Here is a 20,330-nt window from a genome sequence, read left to right as displayed (position 1 = left end):
TCCGGATCGGGGGGAGGCAAGGTTCATGCAGTCAGAGTTGAGCTTCATAGGCGTGTCCATGGACACACTGCACAGTATGCCGGGGAAACAGAAGTCAGCACCACCCATCAACGCAGTGGCTGGCTGCACTGACACGTGTGGGTCCACACGTGTGTCACACGGCCCCGGCCTGGGGCTGGCTGCTCGGCCGCTCTTGGCACCACAGCTCCCCTTGGTCTGTGCATGTGGCTTGCTGCCGTCAGCCTCGCGGGCCTGGCAGGGGCCTCACCAAGAAGCAGCATGGCAACACTTCGAAGGGGGCCATAGCCATTGCTGGGCTGTGGTGTGGGAGGCTGCGGGGATCTCAGAGGCGGATGCTGGGTTTGGTTTCTCCCAAGGCTCTGAGGGAGGCTGCCCAGTGTCTGGGAACAGCAGCAAGGAATTCTTGAGGGAAGCGGTCACTCATTTTGCCAAGGTGTCACAGTGTCTTCTTGTTTTCTGCTTCTGCCCAAGAGAACCGGGTCCTCTTCCCGCGAGTCTCTGTGTCCTGGCTCTGCCCCTCGGGGCTACATTTCTCTGGCCTCCCTGTCTGGCCACTCACAGAAAACCCGTGCTCCAAGCCCAGAAGTGGGCAGTTGGCAACCTTAGGTGTGCAGTGTGCATGCTGTGGGGTGTGTGCGTGGAGTGTGCCAGGCACACATGGTGCCTGTGTCTGGGCTGTCTGGTATGTGTGCAGTGTGTATGTGTGTGTGCTGAGTGTGGTGTGGGGTGTGTATATGTGGTGCATCTGGGTGTTTGGTATCTGTATGTCTGGTGTATTTGTGTCTGTGGGGGTCTGGTATGTGTGCAGTGTGCATGTGTGTGGTGTGTGTCTTTTGAGTGTAGTGTGTGGTACATATATGTGGTGTGTCTGGGTGTGGGTACATGCATTTACGTGTGGGGTCTGCCTGGCATGTGTGCACGGTATGTATGTGTGTGTGTGTGTGTGTGCAGTGTTTGTGTGGAGGATGTATGTATGAGGGGATAGGATGAGGTGTGGACACTGTGGCAAAGCCAACACTTACACAGCAGTGGAGGCTGTGGAGCTGGCCATGTGCCCGGTGCCATGTGTACCCATTCTGGGGCACAGAATGGCCTGGAATCAGAATTTCACCCTCACCTTCCCTGTTGTGTGGTGCTTCCTCTGTCATCCTGATATTCTGCCCACGGCCATGGCCACAGACACCTGCTGCGGGCACTGGGAGAGGGTCCAGCGTGCCCCAGGCGGGGCTGTGGGATGGGTGTGGGAGGTCAGGCAGGCGTGGGCATCCTGGTTAGGCAGGTTTCTCTGTGACAACAATGACCTGAGTCTCCATGCTAACGTGTGCTGAGAATCAGGAAGAGGGGAGTGGGCACGGGCACCGAGGGTGGGTGACCCCCGCTGTCTTTCTTGGGTGTGGGTGTGGAGCAACGTAGGGCACTGGTGTTCCTCTAGGGACCCTGCTCAGGCCGGTGTCCTGCTTGTACAGACCTGTGTGGTGTCCAGCGTCGGAGGGGCTGTTCCTAAAAGATAATGATCCTAACATAAAAGGTGGAATGAGATCTCTCCCTCTCTCTCTCTCTCTCTCCCTCTCTCCCTCTCTCCCTCTCTCCCTCCCTTTCTGAGGCGGCTTCTCCTCAGCTATTTGGAGATGAGGGATCATGGGACAAGGGTAGAGACTGATTGGGGAGCAACAGAATAGGGAGATTTTGTAGACCAGTGCTTGGAAAGATGAGAGGGAAAGGCTGCAGACAGGAATCGCAAAACCTAAGAAGGCAGCCAAAGCCATCGTGAAAGTGGCGTGATGTAAGGGCCCTGGACCCTTGAAGCTCCTGCCTCCCGACGAGGAGCCAGGAACTCCTTCCAAAGTCTCCCATGTGGGTGCAGGGGCCCAAGGACTTGGGCCATCTTCTGCTGCTTTCCCAGGCACCAGCACTGGTGCTGTCAAAGCCAGAGCCGAGGACTTAAAGCTGAGTGTTAGTCCCACCGGGATGGCCTCACCCATAGATTGCAGGTGTCTAGGATCCAAGAAGCAACCTGTGCACTGAGCACCGTCAGTGGAGCCATCGCCCATGGCGGCACCAACTCCAAGTAGGTGCAGGCCCCTTTAAAAGAGAGGTGACTGACTCCTCAGTGGCTTTTGTCATTATGGCCTGCATTGTTGGTGGGTACTGGAAGACAGCTATCACCTGCCCCTGGCACCTCAAAGCTCTCGACACAAATCTTCTGAATTAACGTTGCAGCTGCAAAAATTATTTTGACATTAAGAGAGGATGTTCTTCAAGAGACGAAGTCCTAAGGTTGAGCTGTCTTTTCAACCTGTACCCGTGAATTTCATTTCTAGGGCAGACGAGGTTGGTGTGGGCTTCCATGCTGCTTGGCGAGTCTGCACCTGTCCTCCATGCCACGTCTGCGTACCTGTGACCCGGGGCCATGTCCAGGGGCCTCTGATCCTTGTCTATGGTCTGTGGGTGTCAGGGCTGGTGGGAAGGGAGGACCATGCCCTTGCGACTCTGCACACAGGAGGTAGCCCCTGGGAGTCTGCAGGTGATTGCAGCAGGAGACCCAGGCGGATTCCACACCTTTGGAGCCAGTGCATCTCAGAACCTGGAAGCACAATTCTACCCACCTTCTCCCAGGGGCATGGGCTTCCCCCTCCCTGCTGTCCCTTGGCCAGCTCCCTCCTCGCTGTTCTTTATTCACCCCCTCTGTCCCCTGGGAATGACATTCCAACCTCCTCTTGCCAAACTGGATTTTGTGGCTCAGAGAATCCATGTGGGAAGCTCAACAATGTGCCCCCTCACCCCTCCCCCGGGAAGCTGCCACCACAAACACATTAGAACAAGGTCACTGGGGGGCCCTTGTCGGGCATGAGAAAGCACCCCCTCCTGTGCCAGGCATCTGAGGAAGGACTGGGTTACCCGGGACAGGTGGGTGTCTGGGGAGGCAAGGAGGATGACTGGGGTGCTACCGGTGTGGGCTCAGGGAGACATGGGTGCATGGCTGGCACAGGTAGGGTCAAGAGATAGAAGAGCCGACTTGGGGGGTGGGGCCCTGCCCCTGCAGCTCTCCCAGGGGTGGGCCACCTCCCTGTTGTGGGTATCCCTTCCAGGGGTGGGGAACTTCCGGCCCGGGATTCATTAGGTCTGGCACTGCCAAGGTAACCGCAGGCAGCATTTGGTAGATTCAAAGCAGCCTAATTCTTGTAGCTGACAATTTTGTGTGGCCTGCACATGATGGCATAAATATCCAAGTGGCCCTCAGCGGAAAGGAGGGTTCCCTGGCCCTGGGGTCATGTCAGTGCGGGCTGAGAGCGGTCGGAGCTGGGCCGCAGGGACTCTGTTTGCAAGATCTCATTCCTGTGCGCGCACTGCACTTTCTTGCCTCGCGCTTCAGCAAAACACATGTTGATTTTCTTGGGATTCCTGGGCCCACTCTAGGTCTGGTTTCTTCCCAAGCTCTACCCTCTTAACCAAAACGTGTATGCAGCATCTTCCTAAAAATATTTCAGCCCTTTGGTTTCATAGCCAAACCACAAGCGTGGGATGTCTGAGTGTTCATTATTTGTATTTCAGAGAGGAGGCCATCCGAGTGTCACCTGAGTTAGCGCCATGGCCAGCATGGAGGTCCCTTTTCATTCAGCTTTGCAGAGTCAGCGGCCAGGGAAACGGAGTCTGAATGATGAGTGCATTGCACCAAGCCTCACACAAGCTCCTTGGGGCTGGGGAACACCTCACTTCTGTCCACTCTCTCCTGGCCATTCCCCATCCCGCAGCCTAGGGGCTACCTCCTCGGGTCCCAGGCCACCCCTCCTGCTCGTCCTGGCCCCTGCTCCCGTCCTTGGCGCAAACGCTGGAGCAAGGCTGGCTGCCACTCACCGGGCGAGGGCGGGTCTCCCGCAGGAAGGACTTGAGGTCTCCTCCCGCCATGAGCTCCAGCAGGATGAACCGGGGCAGGGCCTGAAGACTGACGCCGATGCAGCGCACGATGTTCTGGTGGTTGAATTTGCTGCAGAGCAGAGGGGTGTGGCTGAGCCGAGTGGAGTCTGGGACAGCTTAAGTTGGGAGCAGGACGCAAAGTCACATTTTTAGCTGCCTTCTCATGTCAGTGCGTACTGTGAATGTGGGCACCTGAGAATCTCCCTGCTGAGCAGCTGGGCAGGAGGGCAGGCTCAGTGGGTGGGGGAGCAGGCTCAGTGGGCAGGGACAGGCTCAGTGGGCAGGAGGACAGGCTCAGTGGGTGGGGGACAGGCTCAGTGGGCGGGGGCAGGCTCAGTGGGCAGGAGGACAGGCTCAGTGGGCAGGGACAGGCTCAGTGGGCAGGAGGACAGGCTCAGTGGGTGGGGGGACAGGCTCAGTGGGCAGGAGGACAGGCTCAGTGGGTGGGGGGACAGGCTCAGTGGGCAGGAGGACAGGCTCAGTGGGCGGGGGGCAGGCTCAGTGGGTGGGGACAGGCTCAGTGGGTGGGGGGACAGGCTCAGTGGGTGGGAGGTACAGGCTCAGTGGGTGGGGGACAGGCTCAGTGGGTGGGGACAGGCTCAGTGGGTGGGGGGACAGGCTCAGTGGGTGGGAGGTACAGGCTCAGTGGGTGGGGGACAGGCTCAGTGGGTGGGGACAGGCTCAGTGGGTGGGGGGCAGGCTCAGTGGGTGGGGGGGCAGGCTCAGTGGGTGGGGGGGCAGGCTCAGTGGGTGGGGGGCAGGCTCAGTGGGTGGGGGCTACAGGCTCAGTGGGTGGGGGCTACAGGCTCAGTGGGGGGGGGCAGGCTCAGTGGGCAGCAGGGCACTGGGTTGGAGGTGGTAGGAAGCTGCCCTGGCACATGACCAAAATAGCAGAATGGGTGCGGGCAGGAGAGTGGGTGCATGGACAGGGTACTGGAACCAGGGTCGAGTACTCTGAGGAAGGTCTGAGGGCAGAAGTTGAAGGAACCCTCAAGAGGGGCTGTGTGAGACCTGCCAGGTGACAGGGTGAGAAGGAGGGCCAGGAACAGGGCACATGCAGTCTCCTGCGGACTCCTTTGTGGGCACAGACTGAGTTGGGGCAAAAGGCCCGCGACTTGGGTTTTCTTCTTAATGTGATCCTATTAGGACATACGGGGTTGTGGGGCTAGAGAACGTCACAATGGCACACATACATATATATACACACAGAGAGAATTGAAATACAGGGGAACCATGCACTGAAATATAACGGTTAATTATCACCCAGCAGTGAGATGGAGAGATTTGGGTCTCTGACTTCCATGTTCAATGTTTCATTCAATACTTGTATTATATGCATGATCAGAAAATACATGTTATTTTTAAGCAAGGAGCTGACCTCGCTGTGTGTCGTCCTGTGGCTGCAGAACCCCAGGCACACCATGCACACCCCCCTGACTGCTCCCCCATCACATCCACCACAGCACAACCCCTCGGGACTCTTGGAGGCCTCCAGAGCAACAGGTGGCTAGGAAGGGGTGCTGTTGTCAGGGCACTGAGATCCCCAGCTTAAGCCCAGGCCCTGGAGCTATCAGTTAAGAGGTGCAGGCCAGCTGGGGCCCTGGCTCCACTGAGGAGAACCCAGGGAGGGGCAGCCTCCCAGCCCCAGAGAGGCACATTCCCTTTGGTACCGGCATCCCATATGGATACTGGTTTGAATCCCAGCTGCTCCTCTTCCAACCCAGCTCCCTGTTAATACACCTGGGAAAGCAGCAGAAGGTGGCTGCATCTATGTGGGAGACTCGGAAGAAGCTCCTGGCTGCTGGCTTCAGACTGGCCCATCCTTGGCCATTGTGGCCATTTGGGGAGTGAACCAGCAGATGGAAGACCTCTCTCTCTCTCTCTGTGTGTGTGTGTGTGTGTGTGTGTGTGTGTGTGTCTCTTCCTCTCCCTGTGTAACTCTGCCCTTCAAATAAATAAATCTTTAGAACAAAAGTGTGGAGAGTGCTTGAGAGGCTCCCCCTGGGGAGGAGGGGATGTAATGGGGACGCCTGACTGCTGGAAGGGTCTCCGCCTTGTTTGCGGGGGTGAGGCGGGGGGTGGGGGTCTCTGCGGCTTTACCTGATGATCAGGGCCTCCATGAGGAAATCCAGCTCGTCCTGTTCTGAACACACCTCAGGCAGGGTCTGTGCACAGGAGAGGGCGAGAAGGAGGACGAGGCCGTGGGCTGAGGGCTGCAGCCCACACCGCCGGCGGGCCAAGGTCAGCCTCCAGACAGAGCCCCCTCTTACCTTCACAGCCACCTGCAGGGGGCTCGGGTCGTTGGGCATTCCGGACACCTGGCCTTCGTACACCTCCCCAAACGCGCCGTGGCCCAGGCCCCTGCACAGAGGAGACAAGCTGAGGCAGAGGCAAGGGGACCAGGATAGAGGGGGGCCCTTGGGGCTCAGCACCATGCTGAGTGGGTGATGCACACACATGCCAGAGGGACACTTGGCCCCCACCTGCAGTGGACACGAGTTCCGTGAATGGAAGGGGTGATGAAGCGAGCAAACACCTCTCAGGGCCCTAAGCATCAGGCCTTCTGCCTGTGGGCTGGGGACCCCAGGGGTGGCCCTGCTGGCCTCATGTGTGGGACGACACCCAGCCTCTCCGCCCGCCCAGGACGCAGCAGCACTGACCGAATGAGGGTGATGTTCTTCCGGGGCACCTCCTTCAGGTCGCTGATGGAGGAGGTCTTGCCGGCGAAGCAGTAGTTGGGGTTGTAGTCGGTCATGATGGTCGCGGTTCGGAGCTTGCTCAGCTTGTACTCGGGGCTCTGCAGTTCCATCTGCATGGCCTGCAGCTCCTGGTGCTTCCGGCGGTACACTGAGGACAGACGGGAGAGCTGCAACATGGCCCAGAGCAGGGATGCCCAGCCCAGGCCGCCTCCTGCAGGAAGCCCCTCTGGATCGCCACCTCCCCTCCTCGGCTCAGAACTGTTCCATCGCACTTAGCGTTAAGAATAAAATGGCCATGGATGTGAAGAAGCACCATTCAAGGCAAATGCAAAGCTTCAAGTCATCAAGATAGAAATGATTCTATTCTCTCAGACAGGGCAGAGTCGTGTTAGCGGGGGTCCTCCAACAAGCAGCCCCACGGTGGGGTGAGACGTGCCAGGATTCTATCTGGGAAAGGATGGGGAAAGGGGGGGGGATGGGGAAAACCACCAGACCCTGCCGATCCAACCCTGCGTGGGGAAGCCAGGCAGCCAAGATGGGCACAAGCAGCCTGAGGAGGTCCCGGCACGGCTGCTGCGCAGTCCAGGACCCACAACTGGCCATCAGAGGACTTCTGTGTCCCTCAGAAAGGGACCTGCGTTGGCCCGCTGCTGTGCTTGGTCGCTGGGCAGGGGTGCCTGGGGTCCTGGTTGGCTGTGGCGAGGTCTGAGAACCTGGGCTCTAATTCCACCTCTTTTCCTTACAGGCGGAGTGGGCCAGGTCATGTGACCTCTTTGGACCTGGGTTCCCCTCCCTGAAGGCAGGACAGCAACTCCTGTCCTGCTTTCCTAGGTCCCCCACTCCCCACTCCCTAGGGTGGCATCCTCAGCCACCACTGCCACACGGAGGCTGTCCCGTAGGAGAGACTGGGACTCAGAGGGGGTGTCCTGCGTCAGGGGCAGGCTCAGCGCTGGCCTGGGATGTTTCCTCTCTGATGGAATGGGTCAGCCATGGCTGGGGGGCACCTGAGGACTGAAGGCACTGCAGGGTATAAAATGCCAGGCACGCAGGCAGCAGGCATTAAGTGCCGGCTCTTATTACCCTTTGAAGGATGGCACCGTATGGGGACAGGCACGTGTTGCCATCCCCTCGCTCTGAGTGCGGCTGGGTGCCTCTCCCTCTGCCATCTGTCCTGGGCATCAGCGAGAGCCTGGCTGCACCACACTGAGCCCTCTGTGCCCTGCAGCCCCGTTCACCTTGGCTCATGGGTGGAATGGAAACACACTCACAAATGGACTCTCCCTTCCCTTTGCTCGAGTGGGAGGCTCTGGGGAGAGAGGGCTTGAGCATTACGGAGGGAGCTGCGCCCACTGCAGCACAGGAGGCTACGGAGGGCTCTGGTGGGGAGAGCTTCATCCATCAGGCAGCCACCAACGAGGTTCCCTACCCCCCTGAGCAGCCAGGAGGCCACACAGGGGGCTGAGCTTCCAAATCTGGGGCTGCTGCCGCTCTGGTGGGTGGAGGTCTGGGAGCTGCCATCCTGGCTTAGCTGGGGCTGCCCTCATCACCACCTGCCACTACTCTAGGGCCTAGCAGGACACAGTGGCATCTGGGCTTCCGTGGTGTAGCCTGAGACGCTGCTCAGTTGCCCCAGACCCACGTCCCCCTCCCCCGGAAATCCCAGGGGGCTCTGGGGCACTCACCGACCATGATGCCTGAGAAAGCCAGGACCAGGGCGGCCACTAGGGCAGAGGTGACCACAGAGAGGATCAGCGACAGCGGCAGGTGGGGCTCCGCAGTGGGTGACACTGGAAGACAGTTGCCCATGGGGCATGACAACCGTGCTCGCTCTCCTGGGGACTGGTCCCACATCAGAAGCACCCTCCCCAGCTAAGACAACAGCTGCTTGCTCCCTTCCACTCCCAGAGACCCTGTCACAGCCTCCCTTTCAGGGAAGCGGGCTCATCCCAGCTTTACAGCCTTGCAGCTTTTGGGTGGGGGTGGGGACTGAACGGAGATGTGTGTCAGCTTCTGGATGCTGGGCCACAACATCACTGTACCTAGAGGATGAGGACGGACGTGAAGCCACAGTGGGGATGGCACAGGCTCCGCGGCCTTGGGCTCTGTATGACGGAACAGAGCATGCGGCCAGTGACAACCTCTGGGTACCAGGAGCAGGGCCCATAGCGGGGTGTGGTCCTATGTGCCCCTGCTAGTCAGACTGCCTGGTGCTGGTATTCCAGACACCACACTTCAAAGGGGGCCCTGGCAGCTGGATCACACCCAGAAGAGGGGCAGTAGGGTGGGGAGGAGACATGGAAGCGTATCTTCCTGAACCACTCAAAACAATTGTGTGACTTAGTCTGGACTAAGACTTGGAGGAGAGAGAAGCACGCGCATGTCTGAGACCAGCAGGGAAAGCTGTGAGAGGAACAGAGTCCTGGCTCTGAGCAGACTGACTTAGGAGTCCTGAGGTCCCTGTCACCGGGGTGTTCCGGTGGAGGTGGGATGAGCAGGGCGATGGCGGGGGGCTAGGCCCTGGGCCAGGAGCGGGGCCAGATGACGTTTCCATGTCTTCAACACATTTCCTGTTCAGCCCCTCCTGCCCCCGTCCTCAGAACACCACGCTGCACAGGCCAGGCAGGGACAGGATGCTCACAAAACCGAGTCCTAGAACCAACTGGAGCAGTGTGCAAAGCTCAGCTCTGGGCCCTCCCCTCCCCTGGCCCCACCCTCTTACCAACACAGGAGACGCCGTCCTGGGCCAGCACCGTTCCGTGGTCACAGAAGCAGATGACCTTGTGGGTCTCCGGGTCCATGTGACATTCGTCTACCTCACAGTGACTGCAGTTTAGGTAATGTTTAATATTCACTTCCCCATGGCCCTCCATCACTGTGACAAGGAGGCAGGGTCAGTCTTGGCTGAACCTGGGGAGTGCACCTTGCACCCATGCCCAGCCCTGGGCTCTGTCTCTAGGGGTCTCGGGGGGGGGGGTGATTCTTTGGTTCCCAGTCCCAGTCCCACTGCCACTGGGAGCACCGCTCTGTCTGGGGCAGTCTTCCAGTGCATCTGGAGTGTGGCGCTTGGACAGAGGGCAGGTGGGTGTCCAGGGACACGAGCAGTTTTATGTGACATGGGAGAGTCCTCATGCGTGCCTCTGAGGTGGGCTGGGACAGGGACATGGGCTGTCCCCGCTGCATTTTCTGGGAGTGTCTAGGGGACAGTATTCTGCCTCCCTGTCTGCATTAAACCACACAATCTGACCCCCAGAAGCCCGGGGCAGGAAGTCTTGTCTGTGAGAGACCCCTTGTTGTCCTTTGTATCCTGGGCTCAGAGGGACCCTGGGGTGTCACCTTGCTGGGGGACCCACACAGAGGGGTACCTTTCAAAGCTGGGGTGTACAGGATGCCCAGTGGACTGATAAATGAAATCCCATCTTCCCCATCCATCTCAGGGTCATTGTTTGAGGCTGCGTTGCCGCCTGTGGCAAACCAGGGCAGAGTTTAACACAAAGGGGTGGGCGTCACAACCTCCACACACATGCGCAGAAGCGGGGCGTGCAGCTTTGCCCAGGCCAGGGGTCCCTGGGGGCTCAGGGGCAGGCGAGGTGGGAGGGAAGGGAGGCTCAGGGCACAGATGCTGCCTTGGGACGAGGGCTGGGAGCGGCTGGGAGAGGCTTGGAGAGGCATGGACCATGTTTCCCTCCAGGCTGTGGCCTGCTCCAACGGGGGTGGGAGGGTCTCCACCACTCTGCTGGAGTCCCCCTAGGAAGGAGTCAGTGTGACTAGCAGTCTGGAAAGTTCTCGAGTGCCCAGGTGGGGATGCACCCTCGGCACCCACTTCAGGCAGGGGCAGGAGAGAATAGCTAAGGGGCTGCTCTCCAGTCTCAGGGGGTCAGGGTTTGGCCGTGGGGCCATGAGCTCTGTGCCTGGAGGCTCCCGTCCCTCCATTCATCTGGGGTTGGGTGATCTTGGGACTCCCCCCCAGGGACTCCCTCCCGCCCTCCCTCTGGGGCTTGGAGAGGAACAGCATGTGGGTAAGACAGCATCAAAGCCAAACACAGACACGAACGTCACAGTGCGGGCATGCATTGTGTCCTAGTCTGGGGGGCGGGACTCGGCCTCCCAGCCTCTCAGCTCTGGAAGGCGCTAGGACACAGCTGGGCCAGTGGCCGGCTGCTTGCTGGGGGCTGGGCTGCGGCTGCCCGCAGTGGCCCTCAGAGTAGCTCCCTTTGGTGAGCAAGCGAGCTGCGCCTTCCTGGCAGCTGGTGGCTGGAGCGGGGGAGGGAGAAGGAGGGGTCTGGGCCACCGCAGCTGGTCCCTGAAGGAGCTGGCACGGCCCAGCCATCCAGAGGGAGGCCTGGGGATGGGCCATCCGGGCTCTGAGGTGCTCAGGCCAGCGAGTCCTTACAGGTGGCTCCGAGAAGCACCCGGGAAGCCAAAGCCCCTTGATGGTTGGCTTTGGGGGAGATCAAGGATCCTGAGGGATCTTGATGCTGACTCTAGGGCAGCCTGGAGGCAGGGTGCTCGCTTGGAAGCCAACACGCTGCCTCTGGCTGGGGGTGGCGTGCAGTGACATCATGGCCCACACCCACTGGGGCGGCCGGGGAGGGGGGGAAGGGCGGGAGCAGACAGGGAGGTGAGGTGCCTAGGACTAAGAGGGGGAGGGAGTGACACCTTGAACACGAATCATCTTTACCTATGTATCCTCCGCCTCCTCCACCGGAGGAGCACCCCCCTCCACCCCCTCCGAAACCCCCTCTTGTCTCCCACCCCCACTTCTTCATGGCCTGGGGGCAGGAATGTCCTCCGGTGGCTCCCTCCAGCAAAGACTTTCCAGCCCAGAGCAAGGAAGTGTTATCATTCCAGCCACCTCCGCCGCCTGCGGGGAGAGACCAGAGGACACCATGAGGTCGTGAGGTCATTGGTGGCTCGGCTCAGCCCGCCCTGGGGAAGGCAGTGGGACAGGCGCACTTTGAGGGGAGCCCCCACCCATGCCAGTGCCCAGGACTCTCTCCAGCGGGGGGGGGCCCAGGGGCTTTGGAGCCCGCATCTGGATAGCCAGGGGGTGTGCCATTGGCCCCAGGGAGGACAGCGTGCCTTGTGCCTCTGCTGCCTGTCTGCTCCCTGGCACAGAAGCAGGATGGGACAGGGGGCGGGGCAGCAGGACGCCGAGCCGGCTCCTCTGCTTCTCCTCGTGCCTGCCAGCCCCTGAAAGCACTGGGCCTCCATTCTCATTGTTTCCTCAAACCTCTTCCTGTCCCGGCAAGAACTGGAGCCGCCAATCTTGGGGCGGCCTCTGCACTCAAGCCCAGAGGGCATTACTGTCAGTGACTGGAAACCACGGGTGGAGCCTCAGCTTCTTCATCTGTCTCCTTGGGATAATGAAGACCCATCCTTGGGGTTGACGTTAGGGTCAAAGGAGACGGTGAGTGTGTGAAATCCTTACACCCAGCCACGTGTGAGGATCACGGGAGCTGGTCAGGCAGGACGCAGGCACGTGGAGGGCCTCACACTCGGCTTGTGCTGCTCTGGGCTGCTCAGAGGTCAGGAGTGGAGGAGAGGCAGGGGTGGGGGACATCGGGGCAACCATGGCAGCCACTGGGGAGGGGCTTCCCCACGTGTGAGGTGCTCTGAACTCTTGCAGAGCAGATGTCTGCCGAGCTGAGGTTGGATGTGGCCATGGGAGGACCCCAGGGATTCTCCCCCTGCCGCTCTGCCCCCGCTGGCCCTTGAGAATCCAGGATTATCCACCACTCCAACATTGTTCCCTATGACCTTGCAACAAGCATCCACCCCCAACACCCTCCTGGGAGGCCTTCCTGCTTCAGCAGATGACAGTGGTGGGGGGCCCTGGAGGCCGACGCAGAAGGAACCGAAACAGTAGTGTGCGGGACGGCTGGACCTGAGTTAACTGGGTCCGGGAAGAATCTTCAGCTGCTGAGTTTCCCCCAACCCAGAGGGGGTTAGCAGAGGGACACGGAGGTGGTGGGAGCTCTGGTGGAGGTGGCTACTCTGCTAGGGTTCAAATCCAAGCTGAGATCAGGATCAAGCTCGGTCGTACGACAGGGACAGGCGGAGCTGGGCCTGCAGGCAGGTGGAGGGACTCGGTCAACTCAGGGCTGGGTGACAGATGTGGGTTCCACAGGGCGGGGTCTGTGAAGGCTGTTGATGTCACTGCAGGAGGACACCTCTCTGTTCTGATAGGGACCTGATGTGGCCTCTGGCGGCTGGGCAGGACTTGAGCACAGTGAGCGTGTAAGCGTACTCAGCGACGTAGGGGCAAGGGGCACTGTGTAGCTCACGAGTATGGCTGGCATGAGGTTTGGCCCCAGCAAAGCTTCTGCTGGAACTTGGATGCCAAAGTAGTGGTGTTGGGAGGTGGGGCCCTCATGGGGTCAGCTCACTCTGGGGAAGTCTTCTTCCTGGGAGAACCAGTCATGAGGCAGTGGGCCAGCTCCTCCGCCTCCCCCTCCTCGCCTGTGCCTGCCTCCCCTTCTGCTTTCCTGGCGGGCACGGAGCAGCCTGGGGCCTCACCAGAAGCTGAGAAGACGCCGGTGCCATGCTCTTGACACTCAGAAACATGTTAGCCAAAATAAATCCTCTACACTGCAAACGGTGGCCTCACAACAGTCCTGGGCACCCTGGGACAGGTTCTGCTCTTTCTTCTCTCTCTAGCCATCTCTCCACTGGAGGGATAGTTTGAGCATTTGTTTAAATTAAGTCTAGATCCTAAATGTTTTCAAAGATGCTCCCTCAGGCTGGTTGTAGAAAGGAGCAAATGCAAAAGGGAATCGCATGTGCTCTCTCTAGTGACGGCTGCCTCGGAGACTTCACGGCCCCCCCCTGGTTTGGTCACTGGCTCCCATCAAGGGAGCAGGGGCCCATGGGTATGTTTGTGGCTGGCAGCCTGGGGCCTGGGGGTCCATAGCATAGGGAGTCTGGGAGGCCCGACCTGGCTCAGATTTCTCTCATCCATTCACCCCTAAGGAGGGGGCCCTATGCCCCTGGAGGAAGGGGGCGCCTCAGGGGAGGCCTTAGCAATTGCTGAGGGTCTGGCTGGCTGACCCTGTGCCTTTTTCTCGGGGACCTTGTGCAAGTCCAAGCCCCAGGTCAGCCAAGAGGCCTCCAGGGACTCCAGGATGCCGCCTGTTCTCCCTGCATCGATCTTGGCCCCGAACTCAGAGCTCCCAGCTGTGGGCCCCGTGACCAAGCCACATTCTGGTGTGGAACGTCCTGGGCCTGCGCTGAAGCCCATACAGTCCCTGTGAGCTGGTCTGGTGGGGGGAGGGAGAGGGGAGGGACGGGTTCAGGGGGCTTTACCTGCGGCTCCGGAGTTGCCGTTCAGCCCCAGGACCGAGGAGTTATTTTCCAGTCTCTCTGGGTGGAAGGTGTCTGTCTTGGCCCCATAGGCCCTGCCGCCACCGCCGGCCGCAATGATCAGGGGCACGGGCACGCCATCCTTCATCTGGCCGGGGCACACAGTCAGAAACTGAGACACAGAGCTGGCCTTCCTCTCGGGGGGCCCCTGAGCCCAGGTCTTGGTGTAGATGCCTGGCTCAGCGTCAGGCAGTGGGCTGACCTCTTGGTGGTGGCGTGCTCTGCACTGCTGTGGCGAGGACCCATGGGCCCCCCCTCCGACCATCTTCTCTGCCATCCCGGGTTCAGCCAGAGGCACAAAACCACCAGGGCATGTGTTTGTATACACATGCTAACATATGCCGTAAATAATACATGAGTGATGCATAAATTATACATACAAGGGGACTTCCAAAAGTTCATGAAAATAGAATAAAAGATGTCTATTTTGGTGCAAGAAAATTGAAATCCAGGCATAGCTTTTTCAGGATGCACATTTCCCATGAACTTGTTGAAGACCCCTCGTCTGTCAATACTAGGAGGTGGGGATCGATCTTAGGGGCTGCCCGCCTCGGCCCCTTTCCCGAAGCTCCTGAGATGAGCCTGGGTGAGGGGTCTTGGAGGCGGGTGATTAGAGAGGTCTCTCTGCTCTCTCCTCCCTCCCCACACTTGGGGCTCAAGGGGAAGCCTTGAGCATCACTGTTGTCGGAGGAAGACTTAGCAGGCGGCCTCTGCCTTTAGTTTCTGGCCTGGCTGTGACGATGTCAGAAGAGTCCATGCAGCCCCGAGAGCTGACCCAGGGGGCACAGGAGGCCTCTGGAGCTGGACACCTGGGTGGCAGAGGCCCAGCGCGGGGGAACCGAGCGGCCAATCAGCAAGAGAAGGGCCACCCTTCCTGGGCCACGCAGACCCTGCTTCCCACTGGCTCTCAGTCTGCTCACCTTAGAATGGGGTAAGGGGGGGGGGTGGTTTCTATCCCAGGCTCCAGTGCACAGAAATCCCCGCCCTTGGGAACCCAGCAGAGCAGACCTTACCTTAAACACGTAGGTGGCTCCACCGCCCCCTCCTCCTCCTCCTGCCCACTCGTGCACGCTTCTGTTCACACGGATCTCTTCCTCTATCACGTTATTCTCGCCAATGCAGACTTTCTGAATTAACTGGTTTGTCTGTAGAAACAATAAGCACATTGGGTTTGTGCCCAAGCTGGAGTTCTCCACATTGCAGAAGACAGACGTTCTACACCTAAAGATGGGATCTGACTATTTCTCAAATAGCTTACAATTGATGTTAGAAGGGCAGAAATACACACAAATAATGGTTTTGGGGAAGAACCACAGGAATGCTGTAGGTACTAATGCTCAGAGAAGCTAAGAGAGGGCGAGTGGGCCTTTATTGCTGACTAGTGATCAGGGAGGACTGCCTGCAGGAGGTGGCTTTTGGTTGGGCTCCAAAGGCTAGGGATACGTTTCAGCATGGAGTGGGGGAAGGTGAAGACACTACGAAGAGAGAAGAGAAAGCAGCATGAGCCCAGAGGGAAGGTGAGTGGGGTTTTGGGGAAAAGCACCAGTCTCTTTGGCTTGGAAAAATCCATTGTAGGACAGAGGGATGGTCCAGGAGGAACTGTTAGGGTCCTGTGGACTCAGAAGCGGAGGGGACAAAGGTTGTATGTGCTGAGACAGGGCTGGAGGGTGCCCACCAGGGCAGGCGGAGGGAGTTCTCCTGGACAGCCAGCTCACGGCTGGAGCAGGACTTCATCACCTAGGCAGTGGAGGGCCATGAGCGCTTTGTGCACATTACAGTTCTGAGCATCATGGGAAAAACCAGCAGAACAGAGAGAGACCAGATTCGGATTTTCCCAGCTCCGCTGTTTGGACGTCTCACTCCTCCCATTCACGTCCCATTTCTTGCCTCTGGGAATCCCTGGTAGAGCCCCACACAGAGCTCCAGGGTCTGCCATGGGGACCCTGGAATCAGAGGGTCTGGCTGCCCTGCCTGCCCTGGGGTGAGTATTGAGGGGACACTCATCCCTGGCCCCCCAGTGGGGAGTGGGAGTGGCGACCACAGGCTGCGGGGCAGGCCGAGGTTGTGTCCGGCTCCAGGTCTCCCTCCTGCCAGGCAGCAAGTGGGCGGCTGCTGACCTTCTGAGCCCACGCCCAGGAGGTGACTTCAAGAAGTTTGCGGAAAATGGAATGAAAAGATGAGCTTGTTTTCGTGCAGAATCATTTCTGAAATTCACGTCTATGAGGGCTCTTTGAAAAGTTCAGGAAAACATGCTTATTTTACGAAAAAGCTCCACGTGGATCTCCAAATCTTTGTGCACAAAAATATGAATAAGCTTGCTTTTCAAATTTCAATTTCCCAAGGACCTTTTCGAGGTGCTCTTGCACTCCTGGTGGGGATTCAGGGGTCTCAGCGCCTCTGGACCGGGCTGGAAGCTTCTGCTTCAGAACCCTGCCAGCCCCAGACAAGGAGAGCAGTGCATCAAGAACAGCCACGCCCAGCTGTCAGTCACCACGGCTTTGAAAAGTTCTCCAAACAGAAGCCTGACCTCAGAGGGAAATGACTTCTCTTTTACTCAATAGAAAAAAAAAGCCAATAAAACATCACATTTCCATTGAATACTGCTGTGTAACCAGCCAGTGGACATGGCAATTCATCTTGAGCCCCTCCTTACGCTAACGCATTCAGGGGTATTGGCAGTGAGTACTGGAGAAATTTCCAGATAAATAGCTGAGATGCAATCTGTTTTATGGCATTTTGGATTTAATGATGGAAATAATTTGATATTTTTTAGAGTGGATTTAGTGTGGGTGGAAGGCTGTAAATCGCTCTTGTAGCGAGCTGCCATTTCTTGCTGGTTAGTGCAGCGTTGCTCTCTGCTGGGAGGGAACCCTGCCCCCAGCAGCCTGGGGCCATTGGGAGCCGAGAGGGGCACACCCTGGGGCCTGTCTGGTGGGCCCAGGGAGGCTGTGGGCTATCAGCTGGGCAGAGCACAGGGTATGGGATCCAGGCAGAGATCCTGCTGGCTCTGCCAGAGATCTGCTGGGCCACGCTGGGTGAGGCAGCTCACCCCGCTGGCCTTGCCCCCTTGTCAGATCCTCACAGCGGCCCAATCCCACCCATCCTCTCTGCTCCCTCCACTGGTGCTGCTGTGAGCACACATGCACTCCCCCCACCTTGGGTACGTGACCTTTGCCTGGTCACTCTTTATCCAGGTAGTATCCTTGACTTGACATAGCTATCACTTTTTCAATAGGCTTCCCTTGAGCACCCTACTTAAAGCTGCCTGCTCGGCCAGTGCTGTGGTGTAGTGGGCTAAGCCTCTGCTTGTGGCGCCAGTATCCCATATGGGTACCGGTTCTAATCCCAGCTGCTCCTCTTCCAATTCAGCTCTCTGCTTGGGCCCCTGCACCCACATGGGAGACCTGGAAGAAGCTCCTGGCTCCTGGCTTTGGATTAGCCCAGCTCTGGCCACTGTGGCCATCTGGGAAGTGAACCAGTGGATGGAAGACCTCTCTCTGTGTCTCTCTCTATATCTGTAATTCTACCTCTCAGATCAATAAGTAAATAAAATCCTTTTAAAAAAAAGCCACCTGCTGCCCAAGTCCAGCCTCCCTTCTGCAGATAGAGTTTTCCTCTGGACATTCTCAGGACTTATGCTTGCTTCTTATGGTCTGTCCATCCCTCCTTCCCCTGCTCAGAAGTAATTTCCTTGAGAGCAAAGACCTTTCTTTCTTTCTTTCTTCCATTTTTTCATGGATACATCCCAAGTTTCCAGGACAGTGATGCCCTGTAGTAGGTACTCAGTAAACATTTGTTGAATCAATCTGAGTAAGTGGCGAGCACTGTGGGTCGTGGGCTGGCCCTTCAGGGTACTGGCCCTGAGGGTGAGGGTGTTGCTCTCCCTGGGGACATGTGGAGCTGTCTGGAGGCATTTCTGATTGTCCTTCCTTGGAGGAAGGGGGTGATACTACACAGACACAGACAGGGACACCGACAGGGACACTGCCAGCCGCCCTGCAAGGCACAGCACAGCCACGGGGAGTTATCTGCTGCACGTGCGTGCAGAGGCACAGTCCAGAGGCCTTGATTTAGACCCACGCCACCAGGACAGGTCTGGGCTGAGAGGTGTGGACGCTTCCAGCAGCCAGCGCCCACTCCAGGCACCAGGAGCTGACATGTTGTGGCCAGGCACACAGGAGGAGCAACTGGCCACAAAAGGGCAGATGAACCAGCAAAGCCGTGTAACGCTTAGAGTCCACTCTGTTCTCTTGCATAGTCTTCGTTTTTCCGCCCAGGGACAACTGGTGGGGGGATGGTGCCTGACCACGGTCTGTTCTCCCTGTGCTGGTGACTCCTCACGGGAGAGGTGCAGAGCAAGCTGTGGAAGACCAGTTCCTTCCCCCATGCGCCCGAGCTATGCTCGGTCCCACCAGCAGAGGGGGCTGTCCTCACCCCTGGCTGAGAATTACTTCTCTTGCTGGCTGTGGGACTCTACAACCCATCTACAAAGTTGGAGAGTAAGTAGGTTGATTAATAAAAATGATAAAGTGCAGCAACCCAGAGGAACAAGTAGATTACAATTGAATTAAAAAAAAGCACACGTGGTCCTGTGAAAAGACATAACTGATTACAATCCAATCAAGTAAAAGTCCTCTGTAGAAGTCGATGCAACCGTTCTGCTTAGATGAAAGAATTACATTAGCACTCAATAAATTCCTGGGAAATTACAGCAGCCTGTAATTTAATGACTTAATATATTAGAACAGGTTGGAAAGTCCTGATTATTGTTACTAAATAAAAGTTGGAGTGGAGACATTTCTCCCACGGAAGGCTATGCCTTCGAAGTGTATTGCTGTTGCCTAGCCCTGGAAGGGGGTGGGGTGAGGGAGGAGGCCTGAACTTTATTCTTGCTGTTTCCTGGGCTCCCCAGCCTGGTTCTTAGGAGCCAAAGTTTATTTTGTGGAACTGAATTGCTTTCTCAGTAGCCCTGGTTCCCACATCTGACCTCCAGGGCAATCAATTCCTCAAAGACGCGCTCAGAGGAGGAGCTGTCCTGAGTGCTGAACACAGTCCTAGGGTAGCCCGCCTTGCTTCCAGCAAAAGCTGTGCTCAGGTGACCTGGAGACCAGCCCCCAGGGACAACCAGCACTGCCAGGGCCCTGAACCCCCTGTGGCAGGCAAGATACAATCACTGGGGTGTGTGGAATTGGTCCGACTGCTGAGGAATTAGTCCCCACCATCTCATTCTCCTGGTAGTGTCAGGCCAGTCTGGGCTTTCTCGACACTGTAGAGGGGTCAGAAAAGGGGTGCTTTTTGGGGGCTGCAGAGCCTTGCCCAGTAGTGGCTGCAAGCAGAACTGGGGAAGAGGCAGCTGAAACCCAGGCCCAGTGAAGTACAGGGTGCAGGTCTCTGCTTTGCACTACGTTGTGAGTGACCTTGGTCATGCCCCTTTCCACTGTGGCCTCCATTTTCCTCATCGTTAAGTGAGCAAGGAGGGCCACAAGGAATTCCAGTTATCAGTCTATGCCTTATTAGTATTATTATTGTTTAGCTTAATCGCACAAATGATGACTAGTGTACAGATACACTCTTTGTAACAGCTGCAGGCATTACTGATAAAGCCCTCCCAATTGGTTATCTGTATAATTTAGTCATCTGCGTCTTCCAGAACTTTCTCTGGGCTTTGATCTACATCTGCACGTAGCCGTGAGTCCGACTTTTGAGCCGAACAAGAAATGTTGAAGCTGGCATTTTCCTGTTGATAGTAAGACAGCTAAAGAAGACAGCACCCTTGCATGAATGCTCAGGACCTGGGCTCTCACACTAGTGCGGAGAAGAATGACCACTGACCATACCCAAGCAGGATTCAGTCTTTCAGTGTTGAGGGTCACTCAGCAAACCCAGCCTGGGCCATGGTCCCCATGGGGACGTGGGCCTCCCAGGCCACATGGCATCTGCCCAGGATGGGAGGGGCACTGGTAGGCAGACCCAGGGAAGCAGGTCAGATGTAGGTGCCCTCCAAGGGGTCGCCCCTGGTCCTGGTGAGTGTTAGGGAGAAACCCCCGCTTGGGACACTTACGCTGGGGCAGGCGTCCTCGCCCTGCTGCCCAACCAGGATGTAGAGCATGTCGTCCTTCTCCAGGTTGAAGATGCCTAGCACAGACACGCCATGGGACCGCATCATGGTGTTCTTCCCGCCTTTCCCGCCAGCGGCTCCATAGCCCGAGATGCTGCAATGGGACAAAGCACACGGGCCCCTGCCACTGAGTGGAGATGACGGAGATGGAGACAGCCCCTCTTCCTGCTGACCCAGCAGCTTCTGGGGCATCATGTCATCCCACCATGTCTGAGGGT

General features: G+C 57.9%; 1 protein-coding gene across 3 annotated transcripts in view; it reads right to left on the bottom strand.

Moving 5' to 3' along the window:
- ALK (ALK receptor tyrosine kinase) overlaps nt 1–20,330 on the bottom strand; it is a 774,540-nt gene that overhangs the window by 24,487 nt on the left and 729,723 nt on the right. Inside the window, exons 13-23 of one of the 3 annotated variants that reach the window (XM_051843042.3) lie at nt 20,056–20,206; nt 15,008–15,139; nt 13,938–14,082; nt 11,314–11,496; nt 9,998–10,096; nt 9,355–9,507; nt 8,318–8,422; nt 6,597–6,783; nt 6,207–6,297; nt 6,037–6,101; nt 3,877–4,006 (exon numbers count right to left, since the gene is read on the bottom strand). In XM_051843042.3, the coding sequence (XP_051699002.1) occupies nt 3,877–4,006; nt 6,037–6,101; nt 6,207–6,297; nt 6,597–6,783; nt 8,318–8,422; nt 9,355–9,507; nt 9,998–10,096; nt 11,314–11,496; nt 13,938–14,082; nt 15,008–15,139; nt 20,056–20,206 (1,441 nt within the window). Of the gene's footprint in view, nt 1–3,876; nt 4,007–6,036; nt 6,102–6,206; nt 6,298–6,596; nt 6,784–8,317; nt 8,423–9,354; nt 9,508–9,997; nt 10,097–11,313; nt 11,497–13,937; nt 14,083–15,007; nt 15,140–20,055; nt 20,207–20,330 lie in introns of those variants that run through there. The other 2 variants (XM_051843043.3, XR_016229509.1) reach the window with 2 other exon arrangements.

This window comes from Oryctolagus cuniculus, chromosome 2 (genome assembly GCF_051225735.1).
Source record: "Oryctolagus cuniculus isolate XC-2025 breed Fujian yellow rabbit chromosome 2, ASM5122573v1, whole genome shotgun sequence".
NCBI lineage: Eukaryota > Metazoa > Chordata > Mammalia > Lagomorpha > Leporidae > Oryctolagus > Oryctolagus cuniculus.
This window is presented reverse-complemented; position numbering and strand designations above follow the sequence as displayed.